General features: G+C 33.4%; 1 protein-coding gene and 1 non-coding gene across 3 annotated transcripts in view; one reads left to right on the top strand and one right to left on the bottom strand.

The window, feature by feature from the left end:
- The window catches only part of LOC143199124 (otoferlin), a 131,990-nt gene that overhangs the window by 104,611 nt on the left and 4,402 nt on the right, over positions 1 to 22,977 (top strand). The window contains exons 12-28 of one of the 2 annotated variants that reach the window (XM_076408876.1): positions 1,013 to 1,117; positions 2,257 to 2,550; positions 2,608 to 2,798; positions 5,148 to 5,345; positions 5,406 to 5,522; positions 10,749 to 10,901; positions 13,778 to 13,978; positions 16,837 to 17,020; positions 17,085 to 17,380; positions 19,261 to 19,460; positions 19,628 to 19,741; positions 19,795 to 20,027; positions 20,568 to 20,742; positions 21,826 to 22,024; positions 22,081 to 22,215; positions 22,268 to 22,539; positions 22,601 to 22,771. In XM_076408876.1, coding sequence (XP_076264991.1) covers positions 1,013 to 1,117; positions 2,257 to 2,550; positions 2,608 to 2,798; positions 5,148 to 5,345; positions 5,406 to 5,522; positions 10,749 to 10,901; positions 13,778 to 13,978; positions 16,837 to 17,020; positions 17,085 to 17,380; positions 19,261 to 19,460; positions 19,628 to 19,741; positions 19,795 to 20,027; positions 20,568 to 20,742; positions 21,826 to 22,024; positions 22,081 to 22,215; positions 22,268 to 22,539; positions 22,601 to 22,771 — 3,238 coding nt within the window. Of the gene's footprint in view, positions 1 to 1,012; positions 1,118 to 2,256; positions 2,551 to 2,607; positions 2,799 to 5,147; positions 5,346 to 5,405; positions 5,523 to 10,748; positions 10,902 to 13,777; positions 13,979 to 16,836; positions 17,021 to 17,084; positions 17,381 to 19,260; positions 19,461 to 19,627; positions 19,742 to 19,794; positions 20,028 to 20,567; positions 20,743 to 21,825; positions 22,025 to 22,080; positions 22,216 to 22,267; positions 22,540 to 22,600; positions 22,776 to 22,977 lie in introns of both variants that reach the window. The other variant, XM_076408878.1, reaches the window with a different exon arrangement.
- On the bottom strand, positions 2,084 to 2,155 carry TRNAA-UGC (transfer RNA alanine (anticodon UGC)). The gene has a single exon. It is a non-coding gene; the product is annotated as a tRNA-Ala (tRNA).

The raw sequence follows: 22,977 nt of genomic DNA, 5'->3' as shown, positions 1-22,977 counted from the left end.
ATATATATATATATATATATATATATATATATACAATTCTAGTAGTGCCATCTATATGTCAGGCCGGAGACTTTTCAATTGACCTGTTATAGTAGATAATAATTAACAATAAAATTGTTGCAATTGTTACAATTACTACAACTAAAGTAGGCTAAAGTTACAAAAATGTCTTTCTCACTCTTTCGGAAATAATCCTATATCGATTTAGTTGAGGTAAAGAATGTGATTGACATTATTTAATTTGTCAATTACAAACACTTAACCAATTCAAGAAACTAATCAATGAGAAATTTAATTCAGAAGAAAATTAATTATTTATATTATTTAGAAAAAAAATTGTGTTTTTGTTATGCAAACCAAACTTAATAAGGATATCCCGTTAAAAACTTAATATTTTAGTATTTTTCTGGCAGTGTATGAATTCAGCAGCAAAAACTGAATATTACTCGAACCATTTGTTGATCTCTTTCATGGCAAATATTAAATATCAATCATAAAACACCTCAAATGAAACAATTTCCTAGTAATAATTGCAATCAAAGTGTCTTTAGTTTCAGAACCATGAATTTTCTTTTATCATAATCCTTACATAGAATATACTGATAATGATTTTAAATGTATTTTACATAAATCTAAATAAATGTTTTGCAAAACTCATGATGATATTATTATCTATATCTACAAGTGGTAAAAATTATAAAGTTAGAGAATGTCTCAATCACTATGCATCAATCTTACATCCGCTATTTAATTTTCGTCCATTAAATAATATTAATCAAGTATTACAAATTAATTATCACTTTCGTTGACCATGTTAACAAAATAATCATTCATGTTATATTAAGTTTTAAGACAAATTTTCGAACAAAACCTGAACGTATGCCGAGGAATTACCCTCATCATTTTCCGGTCTTCAAACCACAATGTTTCCATTAAACTCATGCCTTATTAATTGATCTCGTTTAATTAGGTGTCCTAATTACGGCTTGAACTTGAATCCTTTTTGTTTCAGGCTTTTTGCCGACCTTCGGTCCCAGTTTCATCCATTTGTACGGCTCTACGCGGGACTACTCCCTTATCGACGAGCACTCGAGCCTCAACACGGGATTAGGCGAAGGTAAAAGCATCCTTTTGTCTTTTCGGGAGCACAAAATGCAGTTAATATTTAACGGACGAGAAAGGGGAAGCGTTATAACTAGATATATCATGCCTGGAAACGTATTTGTTCAGAATTATATAATGTGGGAAATCAAATACAGTTTCAATATATCGAACAGTAAAATATATGCATTAGTTAATTTAATTAAATAAATATACTAATATAAAATTGAAAAATTTTTCATTTCAACGTTTAGTAAATTTACTCATTGATAAAAAAAACCATTAATATCAATGTCAACGTCAATGTCAATGTCAATGTCCAAGTCAACGTCAACGTCAATGTCAATGTCAATGTAAATATTATTGTCAATGTCAATGTCAATGACAATGTAAATATTATTGTCAATGTCAATGTCAACGTCAATGTCAACTTAATACCGACGTCCACGTTCACCTCAACATTAATGTCAATGTCAATGTCAATGTCAATGCCAACATCAACGCGAACAACGCCGAATTATAAATGCAATTATATATAAAACTATCATTCCAATTCATTTACCATTAATACTTTTATTTCGAATATATTTATATATCGACGTTATATACCAATTAATAAAACACGGTATTATCCATCCTAATTATTATTTCTAGAGAAACATCATTACCATTGTAGACAACAAAAATCAAAGCATTCATTGAAATAGTAAAATATTACTCAATAAAAATGTTGACAACGCTGTTACGCTAACGAGAAAACATAATCTTATCACATATTTGCCAAGCGTCTACTTAAATTCAAAATAGTATACGATACATAAACTTTTAACAATGTATATTTAAGTAGAGAATTAGAGATAAAATAAACTAGACTTCGTTATAAACTTATAGGAAAATTTAGGATATGGAAAAAAATTGTTACAATGTAATTCTTGATCAAACGTAAATTAGCCGTTATTATTGTTAAATTTAAAAAAACTTTTGGAGATGCCGGGGATCGAACCCGGGGCCTTTCACATGCAAAGCGAACGCTCTACCACTGAGCTACATCCCCAATGACAAGTGTTATTATTTACTCCTATATGAGATAGTATTATATATACATAACGTAAACAACTTGCTTAACTTTTTATTGAATTTAACTTTTATATTCAGGTGTATCATATAGAGCAAGACTTCTCATCTCAATCAGAACCGAAATATCAGACAACATCGACCTGACGCCTGCTGCAGTTGAACTAGAACCAACTGTACCAATCAACGAAACCTCTTACGCTAAAAATGAAGAGTTCTTTCTGTTCGCCACCATTTTGGATGCCTCCATGATTGATAAAAAACTGGGCGACAAGCCGGTGTATTTCGAGGTCAGTATCGGCAACGCTGGGAATGCCATTGATGGTCATAATAATTCGGCTAAAGAGCATTACGATTCGGATAGTGACGAACTAGGTAAAACATTTACATTTGAAAATATCCGGTAATAGTTAGATGTGTGTATTTGAACAGAAGCGGTTACGTCAGACACAGCTTCCTGGCAGAGCACCACATCACCCAGTAAACCAATGACCCACGACAAAATCTACTATTTCTTGCCGTATTGGGACAATAAACCTTGTATGCATATCAGATCTGTTTGGCCAGATTACAGGAGAAGAATGTATAATTCGAATATCATTGGAAAAATAGCGGAGAAATTGGTAATAATTGATAAATACTAGGTTTTTAAAACAGAATATATTCTATTCATATTTCATTTACCCCGAGTAAAAATATACAATTGTTGAAAACAGACTGATTACGAATTTCAGTAATTTAATTAGGTTTAATTTGCTTGCCGATATTCAAAAAAAGTTATTAAGCGATAGTTTTGTTTTCAATAAATGTTTTTTTTTTGATAGAGCTTTTGTATAATGAAACAATAATTTTCCAGTAACAAATATACGTGAAAGGACATAAGCAGTTTAATTCAAACATGCAATATTATTTGTTTGTTAACGCTTTTTTCGCTTATAAGTAACCTGACGACTCTATGGCGTTTAACCCTTTTTTTTATTATTTAATTAATATATTGTTACTAGTTGTTTCCGTCTAACCTACAATTTATCTATATTATAACTTAACTCTAAGTATATAACTAGGAGGACCCATCGCCCCTATCTCAGTATCTGGTGAAATAATGTTTATATATGGTACTGCTGAATTTTTTAATAAATGCACCTCACTACACAACACTAGTGTGATCAGATGGTTTGATTCTTTTGTGTCTGTGTCCTGTTCTGGTGGTATCCAATAGTTGTAATATTTCAATATTCATGTGAGAATGGAATATTTCCTCATGCCCCCTTGCAATTCTCTTGATTTCTTGACTGACTGTGGGTATCTGAAGGTCTCGATGTAGGTAATCAGTCCTATAGTATTTGGGTGTACCCACAATACCTCTCAGGACATTGTTCTGAAAAATTCGTATTTCATTTATGTTACTCGTTGCAAAACATCCCCATAATTGAACTCCTTATGTCCATATAGGTTTCAATATTTGCTTATATAATAGCAATTTATTATGTACTGATAATTGTGATTTTCTTTTTTCTTTATATGTTCCTTCCAGCGAAGTTTTGCATCGAGATTCATTCCGAGATATTTAGCGTTGTTGCTATATGGAATGATAGTATTATTTAATGTTATGGGTGCCTGGACAGTCTGTTTATAGGTGAACTGCACATGTACAGATTTACTTTCATTAAGTCTTATTTTCTAAGCTTGTGTCCAATTGCTGTTGTCACTTGCCTGTTGTAATTTTCGTGAGGCTTCTTCACTATTGTCTCCGACAGCTATAATCGCAGTATCATCAGCAAATGTAGCCATTGTAATATTTTCCGTTTGTGGTATATCACAAGTGTAGACTAGATAAAGCATTGGTCCCAGTACACTTCCTTGTGGTACACCTGCTTTAGATTATTTTATTGTAGAGTAAGCTTCTTCTTGTTTGACTCTAAACATTCTGGTTGTAATATATGATTTTAATAGTTCGATGTGTTGTTTTATATATAAATATTATAAACTTTATCGAAAGCTTGTGCTACATCTAAAAATATAGCTGAGCATACTTTTTTACTTTCGTAGGCTTTTTCAATTCAACATCTGTTATTCTGTGGACCTGGTCAATTGTTGAGTGCTTGTTAATAAACCCAAACTGGTGTGTTGGCATTAGGTTTTTTCTCTCTATGGGCATTTAACATAATAGTGTTAACTGCTGTTGTACGTTCATAGACTATCTATTATTTTATATTTTTAAACAAAATATTTTAAAAATCTAACTAAAACCAAATAATTCAATAGTTTCGCAGAAATACTAAACAGAATATACCAGAACACAGAATATACTAAATAATATCTAACCAATATCAGTTCTAACATTAAATTACCCAGCTTTCCAGAACTTGTTACAGAGAACTATTAAGTAGTTTCAGACCACGCGAGAATACAATTAGTGTTAGTATAGTTCAGGATATTTATTAAACCAGTTTTACAGTATAATGTGAATTATGAAGAGAAAAGGGTTTAAAACAAATTTTTGAGAAACAAAGTGAAAGATTTGAACCACTGTACAAACAATACTGCAGGTTCAATCTCACTTTAATATAAACGGAATTTTTATCGAATGGTTTCCCAAGTTTTTAAAATCCGCAGTTGGCATCCATACACCCTGACTTACAAACTTTACCAAATTTCTACTAGACTAAATTAATTAAAAACAGCTTCTTTGCTGAATACACTGCGCTGTTTATACCAGGAGTCATCAGGATCTATACCTAGGATCTAAATCTACACTTTGAGTGCCTTGCAATCCACTTTTTGTGATCTTAAGCACATCTTGAGCTGCAATACTTTTGCTCTAATTGCGCTAATTTCCCTTCTTGATATTGATCGCAATATATAACGCGTTATGTCCTTAATAGCTAATGAATTTTTGTTGTACAATTCGCCTCCAGAAATCACCATTTTCTGTTCGTTAATGTTTTGTTTTCTAACACCGTGTAATACAGGAGGACGGCCTTGAAGAGGTAAACGCTTTAAGTGAAGCGGACGATCACGAGGCCGAAAACAAACTGAAGCAGGTGCTTGAAGACTTATCGGCAGCATGCGGCAAATATGTTACCATATCAAATTCGTCAGTGACAGGACCGGGGACAGGGAAGACCAAACTGGATAAAGAGCGGTTAAAACACTGTCAACGAGAATTGGTACGTTTAGCAAGATTACATCTCAGCATAAACTTCTAATTCTTAAACATACATTTCTAGGAACACATTGGGAGTTCGTCCAGGAACCTGAAGGCCTTGGTAACGAGAAACTCATTCAAGGACCGATACAAGACAGCGCAGAGCTACCTTACAAAACTGAAATTTTTGACCGAAGATGTAAGTATGACAACTGCTTAAATATATTCCTATTATTATTAGAGAGAAAAGGGTTTAATTTTATTGGAATAAATATAAAACTAGTAAAGATACTTGGTATAACACTGCCCAGTAAATATTAATACTTACATGACCACATTTTTATTCGACTGTTCGATATATCCCATAACCTTGGCTCAGTACAATATTTGAATAACCTCGTTTGTTTTCTTTGTTAAAGGCAAGTATTTGCTCGCTCCTTAGTCTATATTGTTTGATATTGTTAAACCACATGAGCTGTTATATTTGATTGGCTAAAATAGACCAACAACTCCAAGAAACAATCTTGAATGGTCTTAATATCGTTGGCCCAGTATTTTGGCCCCTTAGCGCCATTATACATCAATTATGAGATGTTTATGAATAAGTTTTTTGTTTATTTTTATTTAGTTATTATAACGATTATTATGTACATATTATATTTTAAAACATTTTTTTTGTGTTAAAAATAATAATAAAAAGAGTTTAATTTTTAGTGAGTTCCTTGTTTATTTTTTGAAGTCGGTCCAATTTTTTTGTTAAAAATATTTTACTAAGGTAAAATCCGCTCCGGATCTAAAAGGAATTTTACGGTTTTACAAACGGAAACGCCTTTTTTATAATTGGCAATATATTCGACGTCATATATGAGAGGCGTTGACTGTTTTATTGTATGGACTATAGTTGTAATATGTGCATTATGAGTGTGTCGGCAATAAGATTAAAATAACTCATTATATTAAAATATTGGGTATAGCAGAAATATAAGAATATGCGAAAACCATGAGAAAATGAATACGTGTGTATATAACACAAAAATAAAAAACTACCGAACTAATATAACATTTCACTTTCCGAAAACCACCTATAAAACACAACCGTAACTAAATATCTGTTTTTAGTTTTAATCGTTTGAAAATTCCAATAAAGTTTACATTGACGAGCCCGACATAACTATCCTCGGGCCAACCCAATAGCGAAAATTGTAAAATGAAAAATTCGCCGCGAAAGGGAAACGTTCTTTCCTAATGAAATATAAATGAAAACGCGTATATTTCGAGCATACTCAACGTGGAAAAAAGACTGATACCGACTTTTGAATTATTCCACGAAGTAATATCTTCTACCGAGAGACTCTGCAAGAGAAAGAGACAAGCACCTCCGTATATAAGTCCATAATTTAATGTAAAACATCAAAAGATCCGGAAGATGGTTGTGATATCTTGTTTTCCTGGGATATAAAGAGTGGAACTGTAATTTTATTTATGTGTTGTAAATTAATATTTAGGGAGTTGTAAAATTGAGACCACCAATTAGAAATTATGTGACGTCACCAACTACATATTTTTAAATTTCAGATTCTTATATATACCCTGATCAATGTGTTAATATATTGTCCATCATTTTCAACTTTTGCCTATATTTGGCAAGATAGCGAAATTGTATCGAAAGAATAATATTGATTTATGATCGAATCATCAGTACATTTTATGTGCTAGCCATACTGTATCGATCGTAATCAGAAGGTGCTATATCTGGTGAATCAGAACTTCCCATTCGAGCCGCAACATAGTGCTTGCTTCAGAAATATCACAACACTTCGCCGAGCCTTGTCATGCAATAGGATAAGTTTGCCTTTGCTACTTATTAAAGCCGGTCGTTTCTTGCAACAATGTATTATTCACTTGACTATCTGATTGTTTCATTTTCGTTTCAGTAACTCATACTCAACCGTTTAAATAATTAATATGCACAGCAAAACTTAATGGTCATGAATATTCTTCTTCGATGTTGATGTAGATGGCTCTTATGTAGCCTGTGGCCATTATTCGTCCTATTCAATATTTCATATCGTATGAAATATCCGGAAACACCTGATTCGTCAACTATCAAGCTGTCTATAACTCATGGAGAGACTGAGCGAGGTTTTGGTCCAATAAGTCTCGACATCACAATAAGTTTATGAAAGTATTTTTATAGGCTTTGATAGCAGATTTTTGCAAATAAAATCCATTATATAATCTACTATGTACACTGAATAACAGTATAATACTAAATGAGAGCTTATTATGTTGTGTAAAGAAAACCCAAAACCATCGATTTTAAAAGTTGATTGAATTAATACTTCGCATGGTCACCCAGAGATATTGGTCATTATTCACGGCATTGCAATATATAACCAAACATTGTCATCCTACAAATATATTATAGAGAGAAAAAAACCTAGTATACCTACACGCCAGTTCGGATTTATTACCAAACATTCAACAAATGACCAGCCAGTAACTATATGAAGTAGCCTATGAAGGTAAAAAGCTATATTATATATATTGCTACTATATTGTTAGATGTAGCACAAGCCGTGGATAAAATATGGCATGTTGGCTTTGTTCATGAGCTACAGAAAATGTTGTGACAGAACACACTGAGCTACTAAAATCTTACATTACAGTCAAAATGTTCAAAAAAGTCTAATCGACAATAAAAGAAGCTAAATCAGGTGTATCACAAGGAAGTGTGTTGGGCCAATTCTTTATTTAGTCTACACATGTGATACTACAAATGGAAAATATCACGATGGCTATAGAATAGAATAGCGAAGAAGCCACACGAAATTTATAAAAGGCAATTTAAATGAACGGACGCAAACCTAGAAAATAAAAATTAACAAAAGTAAATATGTGCATGATGTGCAGTTCTCGTGTAATCACAATATCGTATAAATAGATAATAATATTATTCCATATAGCGATAACGCTAAGTAATAAATTTTGATGCAAAACTTCGCTGGAAGGAACATGTAAAAGGGAACAGGAAAAAATTGAAGATAAAGGATTAGAAAAATGTAATGGTTAATTGGATCAGTTATCAGTATAAAATAAATTGCTATTATACAAGCAAGTGTTGTAGCACATATGGATATACGGAATTCAGTTATGGGAATGTTCCATACAAGTTTTCCAGGACCTGAAGAGTATTGTAGGTGCACCCAGATACTACAGGACTGATTATTTACACCGAGATCTTCAGATACCTACTGTCACGCAGGTATTCAAGAGAATTGCAATGAAGTAATACAACTTTTGGATAACACCCAGAGCAGGACACTGACTCAAAAGAATCAAATCATTCGATCTTGTATAGCGAAGTGTAGTGAGGTGCATTTAATATAAACACATTAGTGTTATTACATAAACACTATTAACCAGAGACTAAAGTAAGACCAAGGGGTCATCCTATATTTAAGCTATTGTAAACACAAATGTTTGAATTTTTAATATTTTTTCCGCTGGAGCATCAAAGTCATTATCTTCAGGCGTCCTTTGTCACCATCATCACCAAATTGTCAGTTATGAAAGTTTTATCCAACCAACATTTAGCAACTTTTAACAATACTTTTTCTTAAATTTCCGCCAACCATCTAAAGCAGTAGTAGTAATAACAGTAGTAAAAATAATAAATCGGAGAATTTAGTAACGGAGTTAATTACTTTCATTCGACTGACGCACTTGCACCGCTAGATTTCTGGTTATTCTAATCTGGTAATCTGGTAATTGCATGAAATAAGTAATATTTTTGTTTTTAATTTAAAAAGTGTTAATTAGGTAATTAGGTAATAAAGCCATGTTATAACAGGATGATGTTATAATGACAGATGTTATAACAGGATGACCAGTAGGACAGTCTATATTTTAAATTAGAATTACGCAGCAATCATATTATTTTTTACTTATTTAAGAATGTACGAGGGCGGTTGAAATATAATCGAGACAAATACTCTGACACATTTATTTGCTATTGAAAATATTTACAAAAATTTGCAGTTTTTCTAGGTATTTCCCCTCACTAGTTACGCATTTTGTCCATCTTTCCGGAAGTTTTTTGATGCCGGCCTCGAAGAATTTCTTGGGCAACTCGGACAGCCATGTGCGCACGAACTCCTCTACATCGTCGTCGATGTTGAATCTTTGAGCTCCTAGGGATTCTTGGAGCAGGGTGATAAATACGGACTGTAGGGGTTGTTCCTTCCATCCTATTTCCGATATTGTATCGATCGTGAGACGTGCGGTACGAGGTCGCGCATTATCCTGGAGAAGAATCACACTTCGTGCTGGAATGCTCATCCGTTATAAGCGGGTTTCACGTGTGTTTTCAAAAGTTTAGAGTAGTATGCAGCACTAATGGTATGTTGGGTGCTCAGAAAATCGACGTACATATCGCCCCGCCGTTCCCAGACTGGCGCACCTTCCTCCTTCTTCCTCCACTCTTTAGACAACATCTTGCTTTCGGTAATTCAATAGTGGACCAATGCCTCGTCTGTAGTGAAGACTCGCGTTAAAAAACCGTTCCCCTCCGTCTCGTATCGCGTCAGCAAACGGCGACAAACTTTCAGCCGCGTAAATCTCTGCTCGAATTTCAACACTTTAGGAGCCCATCGCGCCGTTATTTTGCGATATTGAAGGTGTTCGTGGATTATTCAGCCGAAATGTCTCGAACATTCATCCTACGGTCCTCCAAAATGAGTTGTTCTACGCGGCGAATGTTGCCTGGTGTGATGCTGGTTCGCGGTCGACGATCATGCAGCTCATTCTCGACGGTTTCGCAGCCATTCTTGAATGCTTTGGCCCATTTAAACACGGCAGCCCTACTCAGGCACTCACTACCGAACTGATTTTGCAAACTCAGAAATATTTCCGTCTGTCCACACTAAAAGACGAATGACAATACGTTGCGCTACAGCGGTCGGCACTTGACTTTCACTCATGGTCGTAGCAGTCCCGATGAAAACTATGCCACACTGTTCGTAAGGGACCCAGTTATGACATACTCAAGCCACGACATCCAAAACATACATACGCGCCATCTACAGTATTTACCATCATATTTGAACCATCCTCTTAAAAATGGATAAAAAGCAATTTGCTAGAGATTATGGCGATTTTAATCTATAAATACATTTTTACTATTATCTTTATTTTATTTATAACTGTATACACACTCTATCGGCTCTACAATCCTAGGTTATTATATAAAACTGGAGAGAGTTTTCTCCGATTAAAATGGTTTAGTAAAAATTAACGAATTCCTATAATAAATAACAAAAATCCCAAAAATAACATTTGCGAAAGAAATAAATATATGTATTTCTGTGTATATATGCTCTTATTTAATATAACAATAATGAGACTTTTTTATTTTTCTTATTAGCCGCAGCATTCCCTCCCCGATGTCTTCTTGTGGATAATTTGCGGAGGAAAACGACAGGCTTACCAACGTATACCCGCCAGACATATTATTTACTCCATTGTGGACGAAGAAAGTGGCAAGAACTGCGGCAGGGTACAGACGATGTTTTTAAAAGTAAGTTAATTAAAAAGAGATACACCGCCCTAATTAAAGGGAGGAACATGACAAACGACAGTCAAGCCGACTTCTAAGGGGATGGGAAGCAACAGAAAGAAATCCAGCCCGGACAAAATTAAAACAGCATTTTATTTCCTAAAAGAAATTTCTGGAAAATATATACCTTAATCATATCTACTGACCTATAATTGAATAATATTCTTAATTCACAAATATTTAAGCACATTTATATAAAACAGTTGAAGAATCATATAAATTATTTAATTATTTCGTGCGGTTTCAAATTTAATCAGGCCGGCTTGGTTGGCGCGGTGGTAAAGACGGCAGGACTGTTGCGATAGTCACGGGTTCGAATCTTGCTGGGCATGGTCGTAAATTTATGTTTGTGGTTGTCCTTAGGCAAGAGTGCAAAAATCCGATAAAGAAAATGATCCCAGTCACGCCAGTAACCAGGCCGGGTGAGACCGGATATCTTCTGGGATGATTTCTAAGTTGGTTACTCGCCAGTCGGTAGGCTTAATGCCGAGGACCGTGGTTCTGAGCCCACGTTAAACTGTAGGTCAAGTCCAGATAAACCATCGTTGGTACATTTGGACTAAAATACATAATTTACATAAGTCCCAAGCTGCAGTACTTCGATGCATTCACTCATTTATTAATTTCAATGTTACCTACAGCTTCAAAATGTTTTGAGATCGACGTTTTGAGTCACCTATAGATGTTCAGTTGTTTATAAATCTGAGGGCTTCTTTATCATTTAAGGGGTAAATTTATGGTAAATATAATTTTATACTTATACTCTTAATTGTGTTAAATAGTTTCTTGAATAATTAAATAATTTAACAATTTAATAGTCGTATTGCTATGAGAATGAAATAAAGACAGCTGATTTTCGTTCAATATAATTTTTGTTGCAATAAGAAGGTGCATTAAAGGAGCTACACTATTAATAGCTACAATTTCAAACGATGTACCCTAGTACCTAACTCGACTACTATTACAAACATACCGGTAATCAATTTACCACCATAATTTTTAATTGAGTCAAATTCTTGTTTGCACTTATTTGAAAGTAAACTAAACCAAATAACCTTTACAAGCTTTTTTAAAGCCAACTTCATATCATTAAGAGAGTTTTTTAAGTTTCAGAACAAATGGTGGTCAGGATAAGATCCGGGCTTCGTCCTCTTGAGTCTTGTTATTAGGTTTGTGTTGACTAGGAGCTGGATAGCTTCGACGTTCAGATAGTTGAATAACTGGCAAAATTGGCGATGGTTAAATCTATATTATACATTTAAGATTTTAATGGATGTGTCAGGTTACATCAACGATGGTCCTCAGTTCTTTATTCTGGAACCCCTGCATCATTTGGATATTGCTCGTTGTGATACAGCCCTAGAGTTGAATGCTACAAAACCAAATAGGTTTCAGTATTTGCTTATAGAGGAGAAAATTATTACATAAAGCAGTATATATAATTAATTATATTCATTCATCAGACAATTTGCATTTTCATTGACCAATAAATTTTCTGGATGACAACAACTGATGTTAAACTCTTTCCATCAGAGTTTAGCATCTAAAGTTATTCTCAGATACTTAGCTGATACAGCACAAGGGTTCTAAATATCGTTTATTATGTTAGGTAGGCACTGCTCTTGTTTTTTGATAAAATTTACATGTGCAGATCTTCGTCTAACTTGATATGCCTTGAAGTTTTATTTCGACTAGTACACCAACTGTTAATTCTATCAACGGAGGTTTAGAGTTTCTCAACAACCTCTTTATTATCCTTTCCTACAGTAATAACTAGAGTGTCGTCAGCAAAAGCTATGATTGTTTAATATTCTTGATTTACGCTCTCCTAGTACACTATCTTATGGTAACCTCACTCTGATTACTTTTATTTTAGAATAAGCATCTTCTTAATTAACTATAAAATATTTCTGATAAATGCATTCTAAAAGCTCTGCGTATTATTGTGTAAACTCAGGTTTAGCTTGTAAAAGAAGCCTTGGAGCCACACTTTATTGAGCGCTGCAACAATAACTAAATATAACTAGATAACTAGATATATGCGACCATAAAATGAAATAAGAAATGGAAATTACTTTCTACACATTGTCTGTTCAAAGTTATTTTGTGCATACGTCATTTAAATTTGTGACGTCAAAACGTCGCAATGTTGCCGCATCAACTCTGAGTTTTAGTTCAGTTTGGCTTTGACATACAACAAAATTCTAATCTAAATAAAATAATTGAACAAAAATGATATCAAATATAATTTATTTTAGCATTATAGTAGATCTAAAATCCATAGTTAATTATACAGCCACAATAATTTATAGTTTATAGTTATAATCTCTTATCACTATTGCTTTCAAGAATTTTTCATACGTCTGACAACCGGACGACTTTGACAGGCTCACTGGTTTATGTGTTCGAATTAATTAGACAGCATTGTGTCTCTTTTTAACTAGAATAAAACGGGAAAGAAAATATTGTCTGATTCTAAAACGAATTTACAAATTGCGCCAGGCAATATATTAAACATCTTGGCGTATATACAAAGAAACTTTGAATAGACTTTTTTTTAAATTCGAGTATAAATATTAGCCATTAACAAAAAAAATCTCAATTCCATTTTGTTCGGATCAACACAAAACATTTAATTGATACGTTGGAAACAAAATGAGACATCAATACACTTCTTTATTAGCTCGGTAATATCCGGACAATTTCCACGGAAAAAATCACCCGTCCAAAACGACCAAGCATCCGTCCTAAATGCCTAACGGCTTATGCCGAAATCCCAGTCCCTAACTCCGAATCAATTTCTAATTTTTTTTTACTCTGTGCCCGTTCTGTTCAAGCTGCCGGGGAAAAAGGGAACGGGACCGAGCGGGTGGACGATACCGGCCAAATTGCAGATTTATTTTTGGCTGGGGATGCTGAAACACAAGAAACATTTTATAGCCGGCATTCCGAAGGGATATGAGATATCGCAGGAAATCAGAAACGTGGAGAGGCCGAGGGCTCTACCTCCGACTACTCTGCATTATGTTGATAAACATGTAAGTAGTATGTTGTTGCATGAATAATATATATATATATATATATATATATATATATATATATATATATATATATATATATTCCTATAAAAAAGGTAGGACAGAATAACATAAACCACTTTAAATTAGTTGGAAGATGTTTGATGTTATTCTCATACTCCTCAATCCAACCCTAAACCTTTTTATAGGAAACTCTGTAAAAGATTCATCAAACCATATCACACTAATCCAAGCATGAAGTGTTCAGATTTTATGATCGCTTTATGCATCATTTCTTCTGCAGCTTATCGTTAGCTGCTGTTATACCAAATGTACCAGAAATTCATTATCAGTCTGACAGACAGATGTCGCTAGACTTGAGTATACAATATTTTGTCATTTTATTTTACATACATCAACCTTCAAAGCTATACATGTTATATTTTGCGAAAATAACACCGTCATAGATTTATACCTCTTTGGAAATGTCAAGTTTTATGTATTTGTGACACGCATCTTATTTCTGAGTATACTCTAACATTAAAAACATATGAGGCTTAGGTTCGAAAATTCAAAAGTGGTGATTTCGACGTACAAGACAAATAACGTTCTGGTAGACCGAAAAAATTTGAAGATGCGAAACCCCAAGAGTTATTGGATCAAGACCCAGCCCAAATTCAAAAACAATTGCTAAAAGCATTAAGTGTGACCCAAGAAACGATTAGCGACTGATTACGAGCAATGGGGAAAATCCAAAAGGTGGGAAGATAGCTGCCACATCAATTGAATGACAGGCAAATGGAAATTCGAAAAATCGTATGTGAAATACTGCTTCAAAAGTATGATCGGAAATCATTTCTTGCCTATCGAATAGTGACGGGTGATCAAAAAGTGAAAGCCAACTAGTGTTGGTTGCAAGACAATTTATTACGAACTGTTGAAATCTGGTGAAACATTTGACAGTGATTGCTACCGACACAAATAATCAATTTGAACCATACATTGATCGAAAAACGTCCAGAATGTGCCCGAAAACACGGTAAAGATGTATCCAATGATACTAGAATCGCCAGAAACTGTAAAAAATAGAAACCAAACAAACAAAAACTATAAAACCTTAAAAACTTTTAAGTGCATAAATAATATTTATTCCGGGTAAAGTAAATACATAGAATCATCAAAGTAGTCTTCATGCCCATCATTACCACTTCAACAATATTGTTTTTAAACGACCAAATCCAAAATTGTATATTTTAATAATTAATAAACATACAACTTTTTTAGTTAGTCCACCAGTTATAATCTTTCTTTTGAGACACCTTTTAATATAGGGCATTCCCTCATTTTCAATCTCTAATTTCAAATCTTGTTAATGCCTCCAAATGATCTCTTTACTGTCTCCTGCAACCTGTTGCATATTTAAATATTTAAATTTGATTATCTGTTTGAGCTTGTCGAGCTATATAAAGGACCATTCCCTATAGAATTTTTAACACAATCGTGGATTGTTCAACACACTTAAAAAAAGATTTTCAAAAGTCGTGTAATAACAGCTTCAAGCTTCAAGTTAAAATGTATTAAAAGATATGTGTTATTTTACTTTTTATTTTAAGCAAAATTTGTCATATGTTATTATATCTGGAACTAGTTTAAACACATGAGTCAGTAAAACTTCAGTATATGGCTCAATATTAAGATACGGAGTTCGTACAGAACATAATAATTTATATCTCCAACATGCGTTAAAGAAAGGGGTACTTATTACGCTGGTTATCTCTATCTTATTAGGTTCAATTTATCATTGTTAATGAATTCTCCGCTTAAAGCAGTGTTATTACACTAAGCTTTTGTTTTCAACTGGACAAGACTGCGAATGAGACCTATAATACAACCAAGACTTCTTAGAGAAATAATCAGGTCCATCAATTTTTTTTAAGTGGCGCAAAATGTTTAGAGAGAAAAGAAAGCAATTTCGATAACATGGTCAAAACACCTTTCAATCTGAAAAGTCTAAAAATATGAACCTCGACCATATATTCAGTAACTTACTAAACATCATACACACTCAGTTGTCGTTCTTCCAGTCTTTTCCAGTTGCGATAGCAGAGAAGGTGATAAAAGACGTATGATTTAAGGCATATAAGATAAAGGATGAAGCTAAAGAGCATATATATATATATATATATATATATATATATATATATATATATATATATATATATATATATATATATATATATATATATTTATATATATATATATATATATATATATATATATATATATATATATATATATATGTATATATGCCAAGCACTGAAGGCTTATTAAAATGCGGATACTGGATTTTATTAATTAATTATTTATTTATTAAATTATATATATATATATATATATATATATATATATATATAATTTTTAAAAAATGTCATACCCTTAATATAATTCGATAAAAGCTTCAATAGAACATTTTTGAGGAAGTGAAAAACTTCTGGATATATCGGTAAATATAGTAAACATAGTTAATTACTGTGTCATAACCCATTGCTGATCATGAAAAAATAGTGATAAACCTTTTGACATGAAAACTAATGAGAATATCAATCAGAAATGGTAACAGTTGGCAGATACCCAATTATTACAATAACGATTAACTGTAAGTCTTACAAATAAAAATAAACAAGGATTTTCGAATAAACATTGTATAAATAAAATTGCTCAATAATCCGTAATTATTAATATCCAACTATGACATAAAATATTTGTAAAAAAAATTAGTTTTCCACTATACATACATTGTATTAAAATCAAACATGCATAATCAAAGAAAACCCAGTTTTTCACCTTCAGCTTCAGTTAATATAAAATTGTTTTCTTAGATGTTCCAACTGCGAGCTCATATATATCAAGCGCGATCACTGATAGGAAGTGACGCATCAGGTTTATCGGATCCATTCGCTAGGGTAATCGCTGGCGAATTTTGCAAAACCACCCAAGTCATCGATGAAACTCTGAGTCCTACGTGGGACGAATTACTGGTATTTGAAGAAATTCTATTATTTGGTAAATGATGGGCGAATACGACTTTATAACTAACGTCATTAAAATGTGATGTTATTGTTTTTAGGGTCGGCAGAAGAAATCAAGAAAGACCCGCCATCTATCATCATCGAAATCTTTGATCAAGACAAGGTAGGAAAGTCAGAATTTATTGGGAGAGCTCTGGCTAAGCCTCACGTTAAATTACGCGAGGAACCTTACACCAAACCTAAATTCCCACCGTCTCTGGAATGGTTTACTATAACCAGAGGTGCTGACCATGCTGGTGAGCTATTGGCAGTCTTTGAACTGTTGGAAATACCTTGTGAGAACGATGGATCGCTACCTTGTCTCCCACAAGCAAAGGATATACCAATTTACAAGGTAATGCATTCTTAAAATTAAATATAGGAACTTATTAAAATAAATTCTAAATGCCATTTTTTTAATTACTGAAATTCTTTCAGTTTATTAATGAACTAATCAATTTACTCTATAAAACATATTTTTATCCTAAAGGACAATTGGCTAAAGGAGACCAAACATTAGAATGTGATTTTACTTGAACATGAATCATAAAGCCAAAAATTTCCCTAATTATACACTCGCGCATCCGCCATTTCATTGAAACAAATTTTTATTGAACAAAAATTAATTCGTTGCACGTTTAATTTGGTAGTGATTGGGAAAAATTAAGATAAACAATATAAGTTAACGACGAGTTGGTATTGGCTTGACACCAATAACGTCCCGATCATATTAAGATATCCACAATACAAATACATGAATTTGTACAAAAATAAAATATTTTACCTAAAATTGTATATAATTTTTTTCTTCCAGCGTATTTCTGGAGGTAAGTTATTATTTTTTGATAACAAGGACATTACAAACAATAAAATATATACCGGCTCGGTTGAGGCAGTGGTAGACGCGACAGGAAGTGACAAACTTCTGCTGTTGTGATAGTCGCGGGTTCGAATCCTGCTGGGGCATAGTCGTAAATTTACGTATGTGATTGTTTAATATTTCTGGTTGTCTTTGCGGGAAAGCGAAGAATCAGACAAAGAAAATGATCCAAGTCACGACAGTAACCAGGCTGGTGGGTAAGACCGGATGTCTTCTGTGATGATATCCAAATTGCTCACTCGCCAGTCAGTAAGCTGAATGCCAAGGACCGTGGTTCAGAACACAAGTAAAACAGTAGGCCTAGTCCAGATAAACTCTAGTTGGGTACAAAAGAAACTTTAAAATATTTTAAAGATATATATATATATATATATATATATATATATATATATATATATATATATATATATATATATAATGTTTTACAATGGCACACGTTCGATAACCTAAACACTCAATAATGAAAACATCAAAATCAAATCATTGTTGCTGTTGAAATATATGTTTAATTTGAAATAACTAGTCTTTTCTTTTAATAACACTTGTCTAATTTAAATCTCAAGTCACGTTCATTAATCTATAGTCCTACCAATAAAACATCCAATGCACGTCCTCAAAATTTATAATGTAACGTTGCCGTACCAAATACAAGTTTTCGTTTATTTTGGCTCTAACAACAAAATACTAATGTAAATAAAATAATGAAATAAAAATAATATTATAAAAAATAATTTATTTTAACATTATAGTACAAATGTAATTTATTGAAGGACTACTAAGCTAACTTAAACTACAATTAATTAAACAGACACTATAGTTAAGTCGTTTTATTATATTTACATTGACATATGACAATGGTGTCGATCAGTACCAATACAAATGTAATTTTATAGACCGATTTGGTTACATGTTCGAAAGCATTAGACTTCATTCTGTCTCTTTTTAACCAGAGTAATGCTAATTAATAATATGAGAAAGAAAAATGGCAATACGTTCGAAGACGTTGATGACATGCATTGACTGCTTAATTGGAAGGACCATATTTAACGTCGATAATGTCATATGTATTTGAATTAATTTTTTTTTATTCTTATTACTCTTCGTGGGTCCACAATCTGCCCTATCGGCAATAAGTATTTCTTATGTCTATATTATATATACATGTCATGTAGAAAATCACTTCATTAAACAATCTTCTGTATAAAATATTAATATTTGAATTAATATATGAATTAGTTTAGGTTTAAGAAATATCTTTAAAAATGTATATATTATTCCAGTAATAAACCTGTTTTTATAGTTACACAGTATTTTTAAATATTCTATAAGGTCAAGATTAATATGTCTTCCTACAGGACACGGACTTAAAGGATATGGGCCCTTTATTACCTGTCCCGAGAGGTATCCGTCCTACCTTGGCCAGATATCGGATCGAAGTCTTATTTTGGGGCTTAAGGGATTTGAAACGGATCCATCTGCTCACCGTGGACAAGCCACGGGTCGACATAGAATGCGCCGGACACATTTTGTATTCTAGTATTATTCCCAATTCCAAGTAAGTGGGAGTAAAAATAAAATTTCACGGAATCGCCATCCTGCAATAAATATAACACTGTTTCCATTAAAATAAATCCTTCATGTTCCCCGTTTTATTACTTATTTATATCAATAATTAATAAGGGTTAAAACAAAAAATAAACCTGTCAATTTTCATTTATTTAGGAAAAATCCAAATTTCTCGACTCCCGTCAAATTTCTGGAACTGGATCTGCCCGAACAGGAATTATATCGACCGCCTTTAACTATCAGGGCAGTTGACTGTCGCAGTTTTGGAAGGTAATTTATACAAAAAAAAAAGATTCGGAAAATGATTCACATTCATATTTTAGATATACACTGGTGGGAACTCACACAATCAACTCGATTCACAAATACATGTATACTCCGATGACCAAGAAAGACAGAGAAGCTGAGGAAAGGAAGAAATCTCTGCACCAACTAAGGGCAATCGATGGAGGTTTGGTTGCAAACCAAGTGCCAACTCCAGGAACAACCCATATAAGTATTAGTGGAGAGAAGGAGAAAAGTCCTTTATTACCCAAGGATATTTCTGTTACTATAGGCAAGACGCTTTCTGCTTCTACACTGTTTTCTTGTCCTCTTTCTCCTTTTGTGCTAGGTGCTTGCATGTATTTCGAACAGCGATATGTATTGGTGAAAATGCAAGGTATCGATGTAAGCAACTGTTAAACAATCTAATCTAATTATTAAATTAAATTTTGATTGCTGGTACAACGGTTATCATTGCGATGATAATTCATTACTAATGTTGTTAAATTTTGATTGCAAATCAAGTGTTCTCAGACATTCCGGTGAATCCAGTAATAGTGAAAATGGCTACCTCACGAATTGTTATCATTCATAACGTTTAAATATAATGTTTCACTGCTTACCAGGCAACAAGATTGGTTTTCTGTGGTGTATGATGGAAATCGAATCCACTACGAGTTGTGATACACTGTTCTACTCACCAGGCATAACCTCCTCTGATTGCTATTTATTCAGATCAACACAGCATGAGTTCAATAATAAATGCAGAGTAGATGATCAGAATACATGCAAGCACCTAATAGAATGTTTCTTAGCTTATAATATTTTAAAGGATATGGATCACACGAAACAACAAAGAAATTGAAAACCGAAATGAGTAAAAAACGAAAGCACAGCGTGGATGATGAGTTTGATGATGAAGAAGGCAGCAAGGACTGGTGGACGAAGTACTTTGCTTCCGTAGAGCGGATGATCAAAGAAAGTAAAGAAGCAAAAAGAGGAACGAAGTAAGTTATCTAGATTTACTGGGCCATTCCAGTGTAATTTACTATCCCTTTTAGTAGCGTTTATTGATGTTTCAGAAAAAATTCACTAGAAATTTTTTTAGAGTCACTGTAGTTAACTCTTCAGACCTACACCACATGTTTCCAACCAGTGTAGTGATAACAAGGAATAAAAAACAATAAAAAAATCTTGATTAATGAAAATTTGTCTCTGTCATTTGACCTTTTCGAATTTAATTTAAGTAAAACCTGAGATATCAGGTCAATTAAGTCGTAAAAAGTAGTTTGAAGATAACATGGTTTATCACGACTCATATTTGGCTAATCGACAATCATTGATCCATACACTCGGTCTTTTACTTCAAGATTAACATTTTCTGATATTCTTCCAACTAAACAAGCTGTTTTAACCAAAACAACTAAAGAGGCTGTAAACACCCAATCAGAAGTCTGACAATAAATGTATGAGGTTCACTACCAATAATTCGAATAAGTCTACGATTATTTCCGTTTAAATAAAATACTAGGTACACCGGAAAGTTATTGCAGGTTTTTTCAAAAAAAAACACATAATTTTCAAGAAAATGGAAACATTTATTTATTCAAAGTATTAATAGTCGGACAGGGTAATGTGTACCGCGGGTGCGATAATATGTCCCATCCAAGTATTTTCAACACTTCCTTAACCGGTTTTGCTCTATGAAAAACGGTTATCGTGCTGTAACATCACTTTGCCGTGTCTTCGGATCCATTCTTGACGTTTTTATATCAATGCATGGTTCATGCATGATAGCAATCATATTTTGGATCCATCATCTTTTGGATTTTCTCGCAGTCGGTTGCTAATAGTTTTCTGGGCCACATTTAACGCTTCTGTCAATTGTTTTTGAATTTAGGTTGGGTCTTCATCCAATAACTTTTGCAGTTTCGCATATTCAAACTTTTTCGGTCCGCCAAAACGTTAAAAAAAGTCAAGACCAAGGCAGTTTTATAGATAATTATCACAAATAGGAAAAATCTAATAATAATAATAAATAAAATCATATATATTTGTTCGATCATTTATTTATTCCGCATGTTACATAGTGAAAATGGAAACTTGAAGGTGTACTCAGGAGACGAAGACAGCAACACACCATCGGGATACAGTTCGGACAAAAGTCCAGGTCACGAATACAAGAAACGTTTCGGATTCAAAACGGTGGGCACTGCATCAAGGCTGGCCGCGCGTATTAGTCCGAAAAGCGTCAGAAAAAGAACGAAATATAAACCGGTCCTTTGTAGGGTAAGTTTTATCACTCTGTCTTTGTTTTAACATAACTGTATATTTAATGGTTCAAGGTATATCCCACGGAACTAGAAGGTCGTTCCGAATTCCACGAGTTCAAAGAGTGGCTTCACACTTTTGAATTATATAGAGGCAAAAAGACTGGAGAAGATTCCGAGGATGAAAACCGAGTAGTTGGTTATTTTAAGGTATGGTACTCGCTCTAAACTTACAGCAAAGTTAAATTTAAAAATTCAACAGGGAGCTATCAAAGTATACAAGTGGCCTCTACCCAAAGATATCGACGATCGAACCATAATGGGTTTTGATCCGCAATTTGGGTTCTTCCAAGGCATCCCGTCGAATGATCCCATCCGTGTGTTGGTTAGAGTCTATATCGTCAAAGCCAACGATCTACACCCGATGGATTTGAATGGAAAGGCTGATCCATACATAGTGTTACAATTAGGATCCAAGAGAATTAGTGATAAGGACAACTACATTTCCAAACAACTGAATCCAGTGTTCGGGAAGTTAGTGACATTAAAATAACTCGATTTCTCTCAAATAAATAAGTCGTAATCGCAATTTTAGGTGTTTTGAAATCGAAGCTACCTTTCCTCAAGATTCTCTACTGACTGTACAAATATATGACTGGGATCTGGTGGGATCTGATGATATGGTGGGAGAAACAAAAATTGATTTAGAGAATCGGTTTTACAGCAAACACAGAGCAACGTGCGGTTTATCAGAGAAATTCGAAGAGTAAGTCTACCGTACAGGCGGAACCGAGGAAATATTTTGCGTGGTCCCGCCAATGCAGGCGCTGAGACCACTTTCTTATTGGTTCGTTTGAATTGTCCTACAAAGGCATTTGATTGATGAACACTTCTATAACGCGATTGTTTTTATGGATTGTTTCAGTTTTTTATGATACCATCTTTGTGTGCCTGATATACAGTACGTTCAGC

Source organism: Rhynchophorus ferrugineus, unplaced genomic scaffold, assembly GCF_030347505.1.
Source record: "Rhynchophorus ferrugineus isolate W39M unplaced genomic scaffold, kcgeb_rfMv2 rfM6, whole genome shotgun sequence".
In the NCBI taxonomy this organism is placed as follows: Eukaryota; Metazoa; Arthropoda; class Insecta; order Coleoptera; family Curculionidae; genus Rhynchophorus; species Rhynchophorus ferrugineus.
The sequence above is the reverse complement of the archived record's forward strand: the minus strand, read 5'-3'. Positions and strand labels throughout refer to the sequence as shown.